Source organism: Phaenicophaeus curvirostris, chromosome 2 (genome assembly GCF_032191515.1).
Source record: "Phaenicophaeus curvirostris isolate KB17595 chromosome 2, BPBGC_Pcur_1.0, whole genome shotgun sequence".
Lineage (NCBI taxonomy): Eukaryota > Metazoa > Chordata > Aves > Cuculiformes > Cuculidae > Phaenicophaeus > Phaenicophaeus curvirostris.
In genome coordinates this window covers 56,060,002-56,078,000 of record NC_091393.1, presented here as the reverse complement: position 1 = coordinate 56,078,000, position 17,999 = coordinate 56,060,002, and the positions used below count along the sequence as shown (strand labels likewise).

The window sequence follows — 17,999 nt, the reverse complement described above, 5'->3', positions numbered from 1 at the left end:
GTTAATTATGAAATGATTACTTCAAAAGCACGAAAACCTTAGATTTTATTTGTATTGGGAGTAAATATGCTTCTCTCTGCTCTTGTATCTTCTCCATTCATGTATTCAGGAAAGAAGTATATTAAATGGAGTATGTTTAAAGATAGATAATATGATGGGAGATACTTTAAGTAAATGGAAGTGTTTATCTTTTTTTAAAAATTAGTGTGATACATTGCTTAGAGATGAGTGTAGCTCACTCTAGATGCCTTCATCATTGTCCTCGGTGAAGAGGGTTTATTGTGTGTTAAAATAACTCAGTTTAGTTACCCTGACTGGACTTCCTGGCTACTGTAGAATTTGTAGTAATAATTTACATAAAAGCCCCTTCAGACTACTGTGAAATTTAGTTGTAGGTGATTGAAGATGATAGGAATGCTGCTCAGTAGTCTTAAACATTCTGCTTGTTATTAAGTTTTCCACGTTACTTACTTCTTGCCCTAATGGGATGTCAAAACAGAATAATTGCTTCTTGTGCCTTACAGAAAGCAGAGAATGAAGTTAACTTGTTTGCAATAGCATCATGCTGTGACCTATAGGCAGGCCGCCAAACGAAATAGATAATCCACTGATGTTTGTGCAGGAAATTCTCTAAATAATATATATGCGTATGATTTGGTCCTTGCAGTGTTCAGTAAGTGTTATTACTGAACCTCATCGTGCAGATTTCTGATCATTCCATATTTCAAAATGGTCTATAGAAATTGGAATTTTTTGTTCCCCAGACTTAGTAAATCCTCCAAACCAGCACTGTTGGTTATGCTTTACAAGATTTTCTTCTGCTTCATTATCCAAGCTGTTAATGAAGACTGAGTGAAGCTGCATCCATACAAAATTCTATTAGACATGTTTTACAGCTGAACCATGAAGAATTTATCAGTTCTGTGAATTATGTAGTTCCCTTTACAGTGAAAAAACCTAACCTATCAAAGGACAAAATTTAATTCTTTGTGACTTACTGTTAACATTTGCATTGACTTATCTTCTAGGAACTCACAAATTCAAGTATTTAATAATTTGGTACAAGTTATCGTGATAATGCAAAGTTAACCCTGACTGGTTTATAAACCTCTGAATTACTTCTCATCCTTCCTGTTTTTCTTTCTTTTTTAAGAAGTATCACCACTATGTCTTAGTCCTTCATTAACTTTACAGTTCACTTTAAATAACAATGATGTAGACTGTGACTTAAATCAGAATTATTACTCCTCACAAAAGAATGAAAAATAATTCTTTTTGTAGTTGTGATTGGTAGCGTTGTTCTTCCTGAAGCTGTTGCTGTCATTTTGCGGCAGTTGCAATTGGCTACTTGCTCATGGGATGTTCTCCAGCAGAAATAATTTCCTATAAGATATTGCAGTTGTCTAAACTGGGAACCCTTAACTTCAGAAGTCACTCTTCTCTCTTTTCATCTTCTTCCTCTCTCTGCTTTTTTCATCTTTTCTGTCTTGAACTAGTGAAGGTTGTTGTCTAGCATATCGTAGAATGGTTTGGGTTGGGAGGGACCTTAAAGATCATCCAGTTCCACCCCTCCTTTTGTGGGCAGGGACACCTCCCACTAGATCAGGTTGCTCAAACCTTTTTCCTCCTGCAGCTCCAACACTCTCAGGAACATGAAGTCCAGGCTGGGCTTCAGAACTGATTTTAGGAGAGAGACTTTCTGCAGTTTTGGCAGCATGTGTTTTAGGGGCACGTTCTCCAGATAAGTCTGTTTGCCGTGAACTCTTCAACGAAAGCAAAGAGATGCACGTGTATGCTAAAAGACCATGCATGCAAAGTATCATACAAAAAGATGCACTTGTATGCTTGGGAGGATTATTATGTAGCATGATAGTTGGGCACAGATTTTTCCTTAGTGTATCTGACTACTTATATGGTTTCAGGAAGAGTTCTTGATACTTATTCTAGGGTCAAAATGTTAAATGTATCAAAAGGTTACAGAGCGGTTATTTCTTGTCATAATGTGTTTTAGAGTGCTACATAAACCTCAGACTTCTAAATCTTGTGCATGTTTCCTGTGCTGATTAATTTCTGAATTTTATCTCCTTTTCATGCAACAGCCTTGAGCTTAGACCAAAAGGGAAGAGAGCAGAGTGAAGGGATGGGAAACGTGCTTTTTATAGTTTCACCTTGTGCCATTTGGCTGACTTACAGTCAAGCTGTGTAGCGAAGGGGGTGGTAAAAAGCTGCCTCTGTCACTTGTAATAACTGTGCTGTTCTCAGAGGAACAAGATAGTTTTCAGTTATTGAAAAAAGAGTAAAATCAAAATTCTTTCCATGCTGTTCTTAGTAACTGCTTATCTTATCTCTTTCATGTCACAGATCAGAGGTCCATTGTGAAAACGCCAAAGACTGTTCCAGACACAGATGAAGATGAGGGAGCTCAGTGGAGTTGTACTGCCTGTACATTTTTAAACCATCCGGCCTTAAATCGCTGTGAACAGTGTGAAATGCCCAGGCATTTCTGAGCCAACAGGCCCATTACCTTTTGTAAAAGCATAGCAGATGTACAAGGAACTATCCAGTCATGGGCGTACAAAAAAAACATTTGTGCATAAGATTTTTTAAAATTGAAGGTCTGATAAGATGGTATTTTGCTAATGTTAAATGTCAGCCCACAGAGCTAGTAATACCTCAGTGTTGTGTCACAGGCAGTTGAAATTCATTGGCTGGAAGGTAATCTGCTGAAAGACTCAGTTGCCAGCTGCCTAAGCCATGTACAGTATTACCGGTATCCCAGTAACATACACCATGTTCAGTGCTTGGGTGTTGCCCATCCTTTTCTCTGCCCCAATGTCACTACTGAAGTTTGACGGGGAAAAGAATAGAGTGAGAACATTTTTGTTTTCAGAGCTTTCAGTGAAACACTACATGCGCAGAGGAGATCTAAAAGGAACAAGGTTTAACCATTTAAACTGTTGGCTGCCGCATAGTGCCTTCAATAAAGGGAAGAACTTCACAGATCGATGGTACTCTTTGCCTTGTCTTCCCTGGAAACATCTCTGTGAAGCCAGAAACGAGTACAATCATGTCTAAAGATAAAAAGGAAAAACTGCATGCGTTGTCTGTACAATACACACAGTGAAATACCCCAAAGCTTTTCCTACTGTACATAGCTCTAGAGCCTGCTTTAAGTGATTTCTTTTCTTCACCTTTATTATTTTCTTGTACTTCTGTATGTATAGTGTAATAGTCTTTTTTGTTAACTTTCTTTTTTCCCTTTAAGTGATTAAGCACGATCATGTCCCTTTTTTAAGCTTTTATCTGAGAGAAGCGATGCCTTAAAATAAGAGCATTAATAAGAAACTATGCACAAAATAGTTTTCCTCTGCTCATTCTGTACGTTGTTCTTGTAAATGCTGATGATCTGTGAAGACCTGCAGATGCAGCGTGGTAAAAATGTGGAAAAGTTGGAAGAGTTATGCATATAGTTCACTCTGTACACTGAGTTTTACGGTGGGTGACACGAGGTGGTATTTTGTCTGGCATGAGGAAACTTTATACTAAAATACTCTCAACCCACCAACAGATCAGCATCCGATTTAAGCTTGCTTCATCTGCTGAGTATCTTGCAGACTCCTGAATAGAGATTCATTGGGGAAGTACCTACAGTGCCAAAATCAACAGCAGCAGCATCGTACAGCTTTGTTCAAGGACTTTAAATGCTTTCCTGTTTTGGCAGCCAGTTTCTAAACCTGACTTTATGGTGAAGTCTCATATTTATAGAAAACAAGGATAGCAATATTTAGGACAACTGAAATAAAGGCTGGAAAAGAGAAATCAAACAGACTTGAACACTGAAGCAACCTCAAGCATCTCTTTATTTTGATCATCTATTTTTTTAATGAAAATATTCACATGGTCGGGGATGTATGTAACAGATGGAGAAAATGGAATTCCAGTACAGTATGCATGAAAGACGGCACGAAAAGAATTATGTAGCAGCACTTAGGGTGAGGCTGGAGGGAGTGCTAACAATGTAGCAAGAGACGAAGTAGACTGTCACCCACTGTAAACATTTGCCAGTGGACACTTTTATTAGGAGTTTTACAAGTGATCTATGTGAATGCACAGAGGCCTTTGTTTTGAAGGCTTTGCATTTTTTTTATGTGGGAGGAAAATGCCAATCCCAGGTAATTAGGTGGTAGACCCAAAGCACTTGCATTGAATGCATTTTGTTTATAAAATGAGGCCTTGTTTTTCAGCTTCATCTGCAGTTCTATGTGAAGATTGACAAATCAGTTTTTACCTGTTTATTAATAAAACCTAATTTGGATATCTTGAGTTGATGGTTTTGTGATTTAGCTGGGTAAACTGTCTTTGTAACAGATAAGTTATTTATAAAAATTAAAAAAAAATATATTCTAATGTTTGGATTCGTGATTTGTTTGCTTTTTCCATGCTGTGGAGCAACAGAGTATTCAGCGGAACAATAAGCATTAACGGTATTAAAAGTTGGCTGATTTCTTATGACCGGGGATTTTGTTTAAGCCTTTGTTTTGTTGAATCTCATGTCTTTCCTGCAGTGCAGTATTTGGTTCGGTATGAATTCAGTAAGTGTAAGGAATATGTTTCATAAAGTTGCATTGACAAGATTGTGTCCTGACCAAAGAACCATTCATTTATTTACAGAGTAATAAGCTAATCACAGGCCCTTTTTACTTCATGCTTTATGGGTAAATGAGTTTAAAAATATGTTTCTAATTCAAAACGGGCAGCCGCTTTGTTCAAGGTAATAGATGACATACTTTGTGTACTGTTAATGTAAGCACCACTTAAGGTTTAATATAGTTAAACTGTATTTTGGTGATAGATGAGATGTGGAGTGTACCTGGACATGTCTTTCCTACTTGGACTCCGTCTAGACAGACATTTGGTATGTGGCGCTGGGCTTCCTTCCCTGAGGCATGGTGGTGCCATTGTTGGGAGACATCTGTAAACAGATTAGCTGCAGATCCAGCAAAAAACTTTCCTCAATACAGGTTGATCGCCTGGAGTGCCTTAATATGCCATATGAAAAATAGTGTTTGGACTGAGGAATTTATTTAAATTTAAAAAGCAAATGTATTTTAGAAGCAAATTACAAATTCCAGTCAGCTGTGGAGTAGGAAAAGTTTTGGGAAACATGTAACATGGAATTCTGCTCATCTTGTCAAATGTGTAATTGATCTTTTCCCTGCATTTGAGTGTTTATTTTCTGAAGGAAAGAAATAATATTTACATCTGCCTCCAGCTAGCTATGCAGAGCCATCAGCACACAGGTATGAGTGTGTATTGAGCAGTATTATCAACAACTATCCTGGAACAGTGGGACAAGAGAAATGACATCTCCAGTGTCATCTGTTCCTCAGACTTTTACCTGCACCTCTGGGGATTTTTACATCCTTCCTATATTTCAGGTCATATCTCTGATTAGCTCTTCCTTCAAGTTGATGCTAGTATATTAGCGTATTGCTGTCATATGTTTTAAAGGGCAGAGTTTTAAGGGATTAAATTTTGAAGGATGAAATAGAACTAGGTTTCATTGACTTTTTTTTTCCCTCGTGGAAGTTAAATATGAAAAATGAAACATTTGCAGTAAGGCTAAATTTGATATCAGTAGTTTGTTGCTAATTTATGACTTTGTATCTTCTTTGTCAAGGATATCTCTAATTGTAATGTAGATCTAAACAGATAATTTCAGACTTCTTAGGAAGAAGGGAGAAGTACACTTCTTGGCTTAGAGATGGTCCTGATCATTTTTCATGAATATGTGAAATATTCATCATTTGGCCAAGCTTTAGGATTGGGACACCTTTGGAAATACAGGCAGTAAAACTGAGAGAAAGCTGGGCTGCTGTGTCACATCAGCTCTGTGGAGCTGACTTCAACTCACATTGTTAGCTTTCTGGCTAATTTGGGGAAATGAGTCGTCTGCAGTTTTCTCCAATCAGTTGGAGTTCGCCAGGAGCGTGGTTACATGTAACACCCTTGAAATTAAGGTTATTTATGAGATTGGGTAACTTCTGTCTCGAGCTAATGGCAGATCAGTTTTAAAATACCGTGGTCAGTATTTGTACCTGTCTATTTGTTTTATTTGTGTGAGTTTAGTCAGTTTTATGATCTTGGAATGTCTACCTTCAGCATGTTTTAAGTATCCTTACCCTTTATTTCTTCAGTCAGATTCCTCAATCTTGAACATATGTTGGAGCCTGGTCACAAATTAAAGGAAGACTTGATTAAAGGTTATTTAAAAAAAAAAAAAAAAAAAGCCAAGTACTGGAAACTGCTGAGTATTTGCCCTTTTCAATACTGCTTTGGAATTCTAAAATGGGATTACTACTATAAAGTAGTGGCAGAAAAGTTTCAATACAGTTAATTAACAGCATCTAAAGCATATCTTGTGAATCCATGGTAACTTGCTATTACTTTCAAGTCTGACTTCAAATAGAAAGGAAATGCTTTGACATATGTTATTTAGCTCTTTGTTTAAAAAAAATCCTGATTTGAACAGAAAATACAAATTGGCTTTTAACTTTTGATTCCTTTCCTTGGTACAGAGTACCAATACATTCCTTTTTCAAGCCTTACCACTTGAATAGCTCTTTTATAATTAACTTCAAGGAACAATTTTTGATTTTATGTAGTCCAGAATGCCTCATGAATCTCATCTTTTTTATAAACTGCTTAAAAATTACTGGGGAATGAGAGAAAAGGAAGAGTTAGTGTGAAATATTTGAGGGCTTCAGGCTCCACAGTGAGCTCAAGTGCTGTAGCAGCACTTGAGAATGTTTGTTAACAAAGAGAATGATGCAATCAGACTACATTTTTTCTTTTTGATACAATTATTGATAGGTTTCACTTGGTATTTCGTTGAGCAAGTTCTGTATCAGTAATATGCTTCCTTCTACAGCAGAACTTTTCAAATAGTGCCGCCTTCAGAGGCAGCCCTGGTAGAACTTTCAGAAGTGCTTGCTTCGGTCAGACTTTAGATGTGTTTCTCAGCAGTCTAATTGGATATAATTGTTTTCATCATATATGCAGCTATTTTTTATGTTTAACCAAAACAAAACAGTCTCCAGCCAGTGCAGTGCTGCTACAGGCATGAGTTTAGCTGATTGTTTTTCACAGTGTACCATTCTCTTCATTGATTTAAATTGCAGAAAAATATATATCTGTAGACACAGGGGAGTTTGAGCCAAAATAGTTGATTTGTCCACATGGATTCAAAATACCTATTATTTACAAGTTTATTTCAAATAATAAAGCATTATCGTATTGCACCTGAGTGCAGATTTTGAAGGAGAAAAGTAGCATGTTAATTTGGATACTACTCAAATGAGCAATTCAGGATGCTTGTATAAACATAATTACTTTTTTTATGGATGTTATGGCTTTAAATTCTGTGACTGCCTGAGTTTTCCACACTATGGGAAAGCAGTGCCAATACAATGTTGATGTAGTTGACCTGGTATCAAATGAATGGAGGAAATTTATATTAAACATTTTTAATGTGGTTTTGTCTTAGGTGTCAGCAGACCACTTGCAGCCTGTGACTGGTAAGCTCTACCTGCTTTCAAGTTCATGGTGCAAGTGGTTGAGATCCAGGGTTCAGAAATATGATGGAGACACAGGAAATGGAGTAAGGAACACAGTGGTCTTTGTCCTGCATATGATTTTTCTTACACCCCACTGTAACATGCAAATGTAAGGCCTCAAAGCTGACAAGTCTGTAAATGTTACAGTCTGAGAACAGCTTCCATAGCATGTGTGGTCGTGTGTTTGGTCCATGGTATCTAGTCTATCTGTACAAGTAAATGCATTTATCATATCATGCAACCAGTCATCGGGAGGAGCGCGGAAGGGATTCCTTGTGGGTTTTGTAGTGGTTGGTCGATGTGTTGTGTTCCTGAGCACAATGACAAACTGTGTTCTTAACCCACGATTTCTTTGCAGACTTGTACAATATAGTGCGAAGGTCAGCAGAAGAACAGTAAGGGTAGGGAACAGCAACATCGATGTATTCAATTTACATGTATTTTGGCAGGAAAGAATGGCTGGTTTGGCTTAGCCAACTTTGGAGGCAGTGGGAGGTGCAGTCTGTGTAGGAGGTACCCAAAACCAGTTCAACACAACTCATTTCCTGTTAAATGAGAAAAATGCAGGTGTCACCATTGTGTCTCTGCTCATGCGACAGCCATGTCCCCATCACCTGCCAGAGTCTCACACCTGGTGCATTTGGTTACGTGCCATGAGAAGGTTCATGAGGTCAACCCAAGAAAGGGAGAGTGGGAAGCACATCCCTGGAGTGCCTCGTCTGGCTGGTGTGCAGCTGCTTAACCATGGCAGAGGAGAGGTGCCTGTGAGTAAAATAGTTTATTCTGTTTCTGCAGTTTTGGAGTTTGGACATTTATTCCTTGGACGCTTTATAGTCTCTAAAGGAAGGCAAATGCATCAGGAATTCCAGATTAGCTGTTTACCATCATACTACAATAATAAACCCTTAAGAGTGGTGTTTTCTAATTAAGGCAGTAAATCTAGAAGTGAGTTCAAGACAGGTTAGTGAATACTGATAGCCCTTCTGATGTGAGAGGAAATGTGTGTTTCAGAAGAGAGGGTGGATGGTTGTTTGGCGTGAGAACTTGATTACAAAACTTACCAGCCCAAAAACCTCAAAGAATTAATTTTATAGTGGCTTTTTGTTGATCTAAGACTATAACTAAGCAATGTTTGTATGTACAAAATGTATGTACAGATTAAAAAGAAAAATACTTCATTTGCAAACATTACTTTACAGCAATTTACAGATTTGCTATCATGAGTAATTAGTTGGGAATTGTAGGTTGGGGTGCTCTTTTCTTGGTGATACTTAATAATAATAATATTTGGCTTTTCGTATGCTGCATCCTGAGTAGAACATAATTGGATGGATGGATGGATTTTTTTCTTTTACTAAATCTTTTCTCAATTTTATTTTTGTTGTTTGATTTTGTTTTCTGTTAGTCTCTTATTCGCGGCAGTCCAGTTTCCAGGGTGATTTTAGTGTCTTGCAGCATTGTAGTGGAGGCTTACTGTCACCTGTTCTGGGGAGTTGCTGCATGGAAAGAAGCTGCAGAAGGTAACTTGGATGCACTGCATCCCTTCCTATTCCTCCGGTTACTTTGGGGATGGGGCTGACTGGGAGCCTGTGGACAATGATGGAAAAGTATGAAATGCCCCTCACAAGGCATTTGGCCAAAACTAATTTTGTCTATAAAGATGCACACTAGGACAACAAAGGCGAATTGGGGAAGTTGTAAGAACCACCTCGTGCAGCAATTGAAGCAACAGCAGCTCCAGCGCTTCTTTCTGTCAGAAGATTTAGATTTGTGTGCTTCCTCTCATGTATAACCTGTAAAGACATCCTAAAGATTATAAATGTTTTTTTCACAGTCTATGTTGCAATAGCAGCTCTTCCTGCTGACGGGAGTGGAGCGGGGCAGGGAAATAGTCAAAGGATCACAGAAGATACTAAATAAAAACTGTAAAGCTACCACAGGTGCCAGTACCACCACAGCAATCATTTATCTCAAGAGTATTACTGTGTCACTGGCTCGCTTTCTAAAAGATGCTCTGCTCCGATGGCACGGCAGCTCCATTCCAAGCACTGTGCAGAATGTGAACCCAAGATTCTGCTGTTCCCTCTGCCTTCATTCATCTCTGTTCCTACCTCTACTTCTGTCTGTCTTTTCAGCTTTCCTTTACCTCTCTTTATTAGAGTCTTGAGCAACCACTCGAGCAAGATTTCCTACATTTTGTTAAAAATATCCACGATTTAAAGTAAAAATTTAGATTAAAACTGGGATGAGTTGATTTTTTTTATCAGATTTTCCTTCCCTCTGTGTTTTGGGGCCAAAAATCAAATTTAAAGATGGCCTGAGGAAAGAAAATACTGTCTTCTGAGAGATACCTGACATAATTCAGAAGAGATTGTCATGAGGCATCTTCTTCTGTATGCAAGAATCACTTTTTTGATAGCCAAAGTCTGCAGATTAGAGTTGCTGTCAGAGGATGTTCGATGCTATCATTGGGCATCCAGCTTGAAGCCTGAATGTGGTTTGAGGCTGTGTCAGAGTCGTTTGGTGCTTTGGAGAAAGTTGCCCAAGTCCTTGTCTATCTGTTCCACATTGGCAGTATGACCTTTCTCTTTTGGAATGTTTCTTGCGCAGTTCCTTTGTGATTGAAAGCATTTGTAGGTACATACCTCTTTTCATGTCTTTTACCCACGTTCCTGAATGTTAAGGCTTTGGAGAAGTGCATTTGTGTACTAGAGGTTCATGCTGTGGCAGTGCAGCTGAGCTGCTGCTGTATTCAAGTGTAAAAAGGAATTGACAAGGCAGATTAACTCTTGGCTTTAGGAACCTTCCATAATCCTTGGCACAACTGCGATGTACATGGGAAAGAAAATAATGTCAAGCTAGTATTTTTTGAGCTGAAGGACATGACAAAAGCTTTCCTTCTTGAATAATGATTAGTAAAGTGTTTTCCTGCTGAGCTTGGTATTTTTAAATTGCTTAGTCTTTAGGAACCCCTGAGGAAACCAAGTGCTGTGCTGCCTGGCCAGAATTCTGCCCCTGTGAGCTTCACTTTTGGCCCTAGGACTATAGGCTGCGTGAAACGCAACAGCCAGTTAGCAAGGGATGAAACTAATTTTCCTTTTGTTAACGTACCCTAGAGCTGCCACACTGGATACTTTACTATTCCCATGGTTTACAATTGCACCCAAAACAGCTGTCAGGCATAGCTGTGCCACGTCTGCTGCGCTTGGAAACTTCGTTCCCACTTTGAGAGCCCAGCTGCCTTCAAAGTGGATCTAAGGTAAATAACATGCAAAGGTATGTGTTGGTGGTTTTGTTGAAAAGTATATCACCCATTCCCTGATCATATCATAGAATGGTTTGGGTCAGAAGGGACCTTAAAGATCATGTAATTCCAACCCCTCAACCATGGGCAGGGACACCTCCCACTAGACCAGGTTGCTTAAAGTCTTGTCCAAACTGGCCTTGAACACCTCCAGAGATGGGGCAGCCACGGTTTCTCTGGACAACCTGCTTCAGTGCCTCACCTGATCTATTGATTCATTTTGGTTTTCATTTTATTTCATTTATTTGATACTCTTTTCATCCTGTTCTTTTCCTGGACCAATGCCCGTGTCCTGACATCAGCAATGAACCTGTTGATTTTTGAGTGCACGTGGTGATTTGGTTCAAGAATTGAATCAGCATCAAGATCTCACTTAAGCATCATTAGATCACCCTGTGATAACTGTACTTTTCTTTTGATTTTTAAACTACTGGGGTTAGTTCTAATACTGCCCCAGAAGGTGGTAGGCTGCTGTGTGGCAGTTTCAACTCACTGTCTTTTAATTTCATATGTGAAATTCATCTCATGAGACTTTAAGACAAAATCATTAGTAATGCGTTAGAGCAGGGATTGCATCATCCCCCAGCTGGAAGTGTCCTCGTTACTAGTTTACAGGGTTGTAGTCCGTGATGCTCCCATTCTCTGTGGAGCTATTAATGAGCTCTGAATCCTGTGTTCTGGCATCAGAATGGCACCCCATCCCTAGGGGTGACAGGGAATGGCTGATCTCAGCCTTGGCCATCGTTTGGTCACAGCTACCACTTTCTGACCAGCATGGAAGGGCTTCTACTTCTGAGGCCAAAAGGAAGATGTTATCAAGCGTTGATTAAACAATTAATTCTTTTTTTCTGAATTTTGATTGTGTGACTCTAGCCAGGTCTCAGAAAGGCGACAGAGCTCATTTCATGGCACAGTTGGACTCCGCTGTTACTGCCATAGCCTAATTGGTTTTCTTTTCACTTTTTTTAAGAGCAAAAGCATTTAACTCTAAACTTATAAAAAGACAATGAGTAAAACACACTAGTGAAGAAGTTGTGGATAAGGACCAGAGGTAGGGGACATAAACTGGATTGCTCAGAGGCATGTTTTGTCTGTTAGTGATCTGTTAGTAACTCCTGTGTGATCCTCTAAAGCAACAGCCATCACTCATGTTTGAAAGAGCTTGCTCTCCGTGGTCTTGTCAACCCAGAAATCCTGCTGTATTTGTATTTAGCTACAAACTCAGCTCCGTACCTGTCATTTCTGTTGGCTGCTTCTGGATATGTTTTGGTTGGTGGTTTGAGGGGATGCCTGCCAGCTGTCAGGACACAGGAACAGTTAGTTCTCTCTGCATGTCCTCGAGCAGTAATGCAAATCAGCACACTCACTGACCTTTTCCAGATGTTTTTTCATCAGCCTCCAATATCTAGGTTGATTGAGTTTGCTTTCCTACCTTTTTAGCCCATTCTAGTCTAGAGCAGGTAAGCCTGTTGTAGTGTTGTGAGGGGGTTTGCCGTAGTTTGGACTGGGGGAGCTCCCCAACCATGCATTTTCTCATTCTCTCTTGAATTCCCTTCTAGAGTGTTTGATCGTGCAGTGCTTGATGTAATAATGCACATGAGCTGCTGAGCCAGCCCTCTGCTCTCAAAGCTTTATTGTACTCTTAACCTTGTATAGAGCTGTTTGGTCCCTGGGCAGGTGGGAGAGGAGACGATGCTTCCTGCTTCCTTCAGAATCATGTTGAGGCCATCCTGTGACAACCTTTGCTTTCAGCACTTGTGCAGCTTTCATCGTAGGTCACCCTGCCTTTCAGATGCCATATACTAACGAGCAGCATTTCCAGGCAGACCCACAGTAGCACCTCAGGTTGTGCTGCAGCAAAATCCTGTGTGCAGCCCAGACTGTGGGTTTTTTCAGGTCCCAGCTCTGTATTGCTGCAGTGTAACATACATCATAACGTTGCCTGCCGTCCACAAGGTTTGCTCTGGAAGTTGTGCAAGAAGGATGAGGATGTCTTTTGTTTGTACAGATTTTTGTACGTACGATGGAGTCTAGAAAGCATGTGTAACTCTTACACTATTATTACTAATGGCTATGGTGCAATTCTGCCTTGAAATGGGAAAAGTACATTCTCCAGAACGTAAAAAAGGCTACGTGTTGAGCCATGAAAGTAAAGAGCTGGGCACCACAGATACAGTATTTAAAATAGGCCCAAGTAAATGAAAGCAAGGATGGCACGGCATTGGGAATCACCTGCTGGTCTATGAGCAAATATGGGCTCCATCAGGAGGCTCAGGAACTCCTGCCTTCAAGCCAGCGTTGCTTCTGCAACGGTGCTGTGGTAGCTGGAATGGAGGGGTTTATTTGTGCCACTGATAATGAGGTTAAAAACAAGCTTACAGGCAGGTTTCAGGTAGCTGTGAGCTCCAGCCTGTATGTGCAGCGTTACACCCAGCCGCTGCTTGGCTAGTGGAAAATTTTATTTGTGGGTGCACAACTCAACTACCTCACCGTGGGCAACTGAACAGCTGTGGTGACCCTGCTCCCCAAAAATACGAGGAAAGAAGGTGTAAAAGCAATGCAATAGGAAATTGTGGCATTTAGAATTCCTTTGAAAGAAGCTTTTCCCCCCACTGCTTAATGCTGCCATACGGATCCGTGCCTGGAATACTTGTTGTGTATCTGCCTAGCACTTGATTGACACGTGCAAGATAATAATTAGTTAAAATCTCCTTTGTTTAGATTAACCAATAATGCCCAAAATACACCTGGAACAACTTTAGAGATAACATTTGTAAGGCAATGGTCTCTGGATTTGAAGAGAAAGTGTTTCTCCAATTAATTTCTATCTAGAGGTTGGCTGAGATACTTATCCAACTGGCAAACCTAGTTTCAGATTTCAGCTTTAAAATATAATTGGCAGCTCAGCAGATTCATAAAATTGATCCCCATTCACACTTATTTTTGGCTTGTGTTAAGAACGTGCCAACCTGGAACTCTAAACTTAACCCCGAGTGACTTTCCCAGGGCTGCTGCCCTGAAAGGGAAGCCTGGCAGCAGCGTCTGGGCCCCAGCCAAGATAAATACTGAGCCATGGATGTCAGGGCAGCCTAGTTTGAACCACAGGTGAAGCAAGAAGAAAAAGACAGAATAAATGGTGGATATTGTAGAATGTACCCTTTCTGAAACCCATTATTCAAGTGACCCAGTGTTCGGCTCTCTGCTCTGTGGTCTGGTGCAATGCATCAGCTTCTAAGACCAGACTGAGCTGCCACATGCTTTAAGGTGGCTTAAACATAAAGCACACACTAAAATTAAGATGCAGTGTATTTCAGCTCCATCTACAAAGCAGGAGGCGGCCGAATCGGTTCTGCTGGTGTGATCAAGCCTCGTCAGCAGGTACAGGAATTTCTTTCAGCCTGGGGGAACCTCTCTGTCCAGGAGGAGCTGTCTGCATGTTGAGCAAAGCTGAAACTCTGCCCTGCTACCCTCCAGCGTGTGCTGCCGTGTCCTGCTGGCTCTGTTCAACATATGGAGGAAGCACACACAACCCCTGCTGATGGGATTTATGCGAATGGATGGGACCCGTTTGAAAGTCAGCCCTGGAGCAGGAAATCCTATTTCTAGTGCTACCACATTGACACCTTGTGGTGGACTTCATGTTTAAAAAAGATGTATTCTTGGTGTATGTCTTACAGATGTCAGTTGCTGGGCTTTCCTAGAGGCGTTCCACTTGGCTGTTTATACTTCTTCTTTCAACAACTCTACTTAGGCTCTCTTGGACAAATACAAACACAAGAACACCGGAGCAAAGTGCAGAAGCTGACCTAAGCCAGCATCTCCCAGACACCGTCCCCAGTTACGTATCAATATCATAAAAGATGAACAGAAATAACTACTGGAGAGTATTTTCTCAACTTTTATATTCATCTAGAAGTTAGATTCCCTGCCCCTTTTTTTCCCTAATATTGTTATTTTTACTCCAGCTTAAGCTGATACTCACTTTCTCTTCTGCAAGGTTTAAATATGACCTACGTGACCTAAGAAAGATGCTGTAAAGGTTTAAAGAGCTTCCATCTGCTTCTTTAAGTGAAGCCAGGGCTCCAAATCCACCACATGTCATATGTTACGTTATGAACAAAAGGATATTCAGATGCTGAAGTTCTTCTCTGAGAATGTTTCCCGGCTGGAAATAACATTTTTACAAGCTTCTGTATTCCTTTCTGTCTCTTCCTAACAGGGCCTCCTGTGGGGAGAACTTGGTGTTTCTCATTCTGATGATAGTTTTCAGTAACATTTATAATTGTCTGCCAATGGCTGTGTGGTTTTTTGGCAATAACAAATCATAGTCAAGTTTGCTTCCCGGTTTAAAAACTACTTTAGCATCGCTTTTGAAGTAGTGATCATATGGACTGCAGCCCTTGCCAGGTTATTCAGTTTCCCTGAAGCTGCAGAATGTGGATTTTATTTTATCTATGAAGTACATTTTGCCATGTACCATTTCAAGTGGTAAAAGCCATCCCGTTCCCCTGTGCTTCTCCTGCAACCTCCCTTAGTAAGTGTTGTTTGGTCTTTAGTCCTATTAGGCAGTTCTCACGTTCCTGCAGATCTTTTGCTGATAAAGTGAGGAGGTTACTCCTGTAGTAAAACTAGGTCTGTTCTGAAAAGCAAATCGCGAGATGGTGATAGTGTCTTTGTCTTATCTTTGCGTTCAACATTGTAGTTCATTCAGTTATGATAGTTCATACTGCTTCTTATTTAGCAGTTCTCTCTGTTGTTTGAAGTCTCTTCAGATATTGAATTAAGGATAGTAAATCTGGCAAGCTGGCAGCCACAGAAGAGCTGGACCCTGCTTTGCTCAGTGTTGCAAATGTACATTTCTTTAATTTTATTTAATACCTTTTTGGTCTTCTATGAGAGAATTTATTTCTATTTTTCCAGTTTGGTTTTTGTCATCTATGCTTTGCTACCTGCTTCTAGTTTAGGTTTCTGTACTGCCATTCATATCCTAATGCCCTTCCATCTTCTGTATGAAATAAGTAATGCTAGTAACTCCCTCAAAGGTGCAACCTTGGTGATGGTAGGTGAATGATGAGTGTTGCTTTTACAGTAGGATTTAAGGTAGTTAAGACTGTATGGTGGCTGCGTTCCTGCTAGCATCCTGTTTGATTGCTCGAGAAGAGAAAGCTGTACAAAGTCAGCCCAAGCACCTGTGAATGCAACTTTTCTCTTTCCTTCCCCAAACAGCTTTTTCTAGGAATGCTGCTTTAAGGCACAATGGGAAAACAGCCTGAGCATAGCAATCTCTGACAGGCTAAAGATGACTATGTCATGGTTCTAACAACAACAGCAAAAACCAAACAATATTTAAAAACAATAAAATAAATAAATAAATACAAGAAAAGAAGAAGGAAAAAAAGAAAATATTTTTGAAAAAAAAACAAATAAAAAATCTTCAGCTGGAGGGCGGGGGTGAAGGATGCTGCCTGGGGTTGAGCAGGAGGAGTATCCAGCACAGCAAGGGAGGAGGTGAGGGCCTGGAAAAGGAGCAGGGAATCAATGGGAGCATGACAGGTGAGTTTGGGGTGGCAGTAGGTGTGGGGGTGTTTGGTTTTGTGGATGGGGAAGGAGGAGTTTTAGGATAGGCAAGTGTTCAGTAGCTTGTGACCCACTCCATAAAGAGTGTGGTGGAAATCCTGAGCCCAGAGAAAATGGGAGAAAAAAAATGTGTAAAAATGAGGGAAACTGGGGGAATTGTGTGCCATGGCAAAGCGGAAGAGGAGGAGGAGCTGGCGGTGCAGTTACAGTGAGCAGTTCTGATGCAGAAGTGCATTTTCTAGCTTCTGTGTTAAAAGACCTGCATATGCATTGTCCTAGCCTTCTGCCTTGCACGTGCTGTCCCCACAGATTGCTGTGTTCACAGCTTTGCTCCATTCATATGACTAATTTGATTGCATTTGGCAAGTCAGCACATCAGTACAACTTACTAAAGATTTCCTCTGAGCCTGCTGCAAGACTTCAAAGCAGTGAGCTCAGCTCAGGGTAGAGAAGGGACATGGCTAAAATGCTATAAATATCCCTTCACTATTGATTGAGTCAGAGCACTCTCTTAATAATGGTAATGACAACCGGTACTGCAATATTAAACTGTTCTTATCAAGAGTTCACAGTCCCACCAGCACATAGCGGGTAAATACTACAGTGGTCTTGTATTTATGAGAGTGAATGCAGGGCAGATGTACCCTGGGCAGAGAAGCAGAAGGCTTATGGTGGCAGAGTATGAGATTTACTCCCCTAGGAGTAAAACACAGATGTTCAGACTCCTGGCTTGGGGAAAGTCCATACAAAATGTGAAGGATATCATCTGAATTGTTATCTTAAGAGATATGTTGGTAAAGTACTTGTGTCAGATGTAAGAGTCTGTTAAAGGCTTCCACCAGAGGCTTTAGGGGTTTTTTGGCTTGCAGAGGTGTTCTCTTGCAGTTGAAGTACAGGGCTGGCTTGCTCTTTCCTAGCAATCCAACATTTTTAAAGAGGAGAGAAGCAGTGAAACCTCTCTTGTTCTATTTATTTTTTTGTGATTAGTTCAAACATTTGCTTATAAATTGGGCCAGCTCTTATGGGAAGTGAGTTTAAATATTAGCAAAACTTCTCAGAATAATCAGCAAATAGAATCACGGCATCATAGAATCATTAGGGTTGGAAAATATCTCTAGGGTTGGATGCTCCATTTCCCTGGGCAACCTGTTTCAATGCTTGACAACTCTTTCTTTTTCCTAATATCCAATCTAAACCTTCCCTAATGCAACTTGAGGCTGTTTCCTCTCATCCTCTTGCTAATTATCTGGGAGAAGAGACCAACACCCACCTCACTACAGCCTCCTTTCAGGTAGCTGTAGAGGAAGATAAGGTCTCCCCTTAGCCTCCTCCTCTGCAGGCTGAACAACCCCAGTTCCCTCAGATGCTCCTCATAAGACCTGTTCTCCAGACTCTTTGCCAGTTTTATTGCCGTTCTCTCAATGCGCTCCAGCAGTTCCATGTTTTTCTTGTAACAAGGGGCCCAGTATTTGAGATGCGGCCTCACCAGTGCTGCATATAGA

General features: G+C 40.4%; 1 protein-coding gene across 3 annotated transcripts in view; it reads left to right on the top strand.

Moving 5' to 3' along the window:
* The window catches only part of TAB2 (TGF-beta activated kinase 1 (MAP3K7) binding protein 2), a 183,818-nt gene extending 179,403 nt beyond the window's left edge, over positions 1-4,415 (top strand). For all 3 annotated transcript variants that reach the window (XM_069852152.1, XM_069852151.1, XM_069852153.1), the window contains exon 7: positions 2,362-4,415. In XM_069852152.1, coding sequence (XP_069708253.1) covers positions 2,362-2,507 — 146 coding nt within the window. In that variant the 3' untranslated portion in view covers positions 2,508-4,415. The remainder of the gene's footprint in view (positions 1-2,361) is intronic.
* Positions 4,416-17,999: the final 13,584 nt, after the last annotated feature.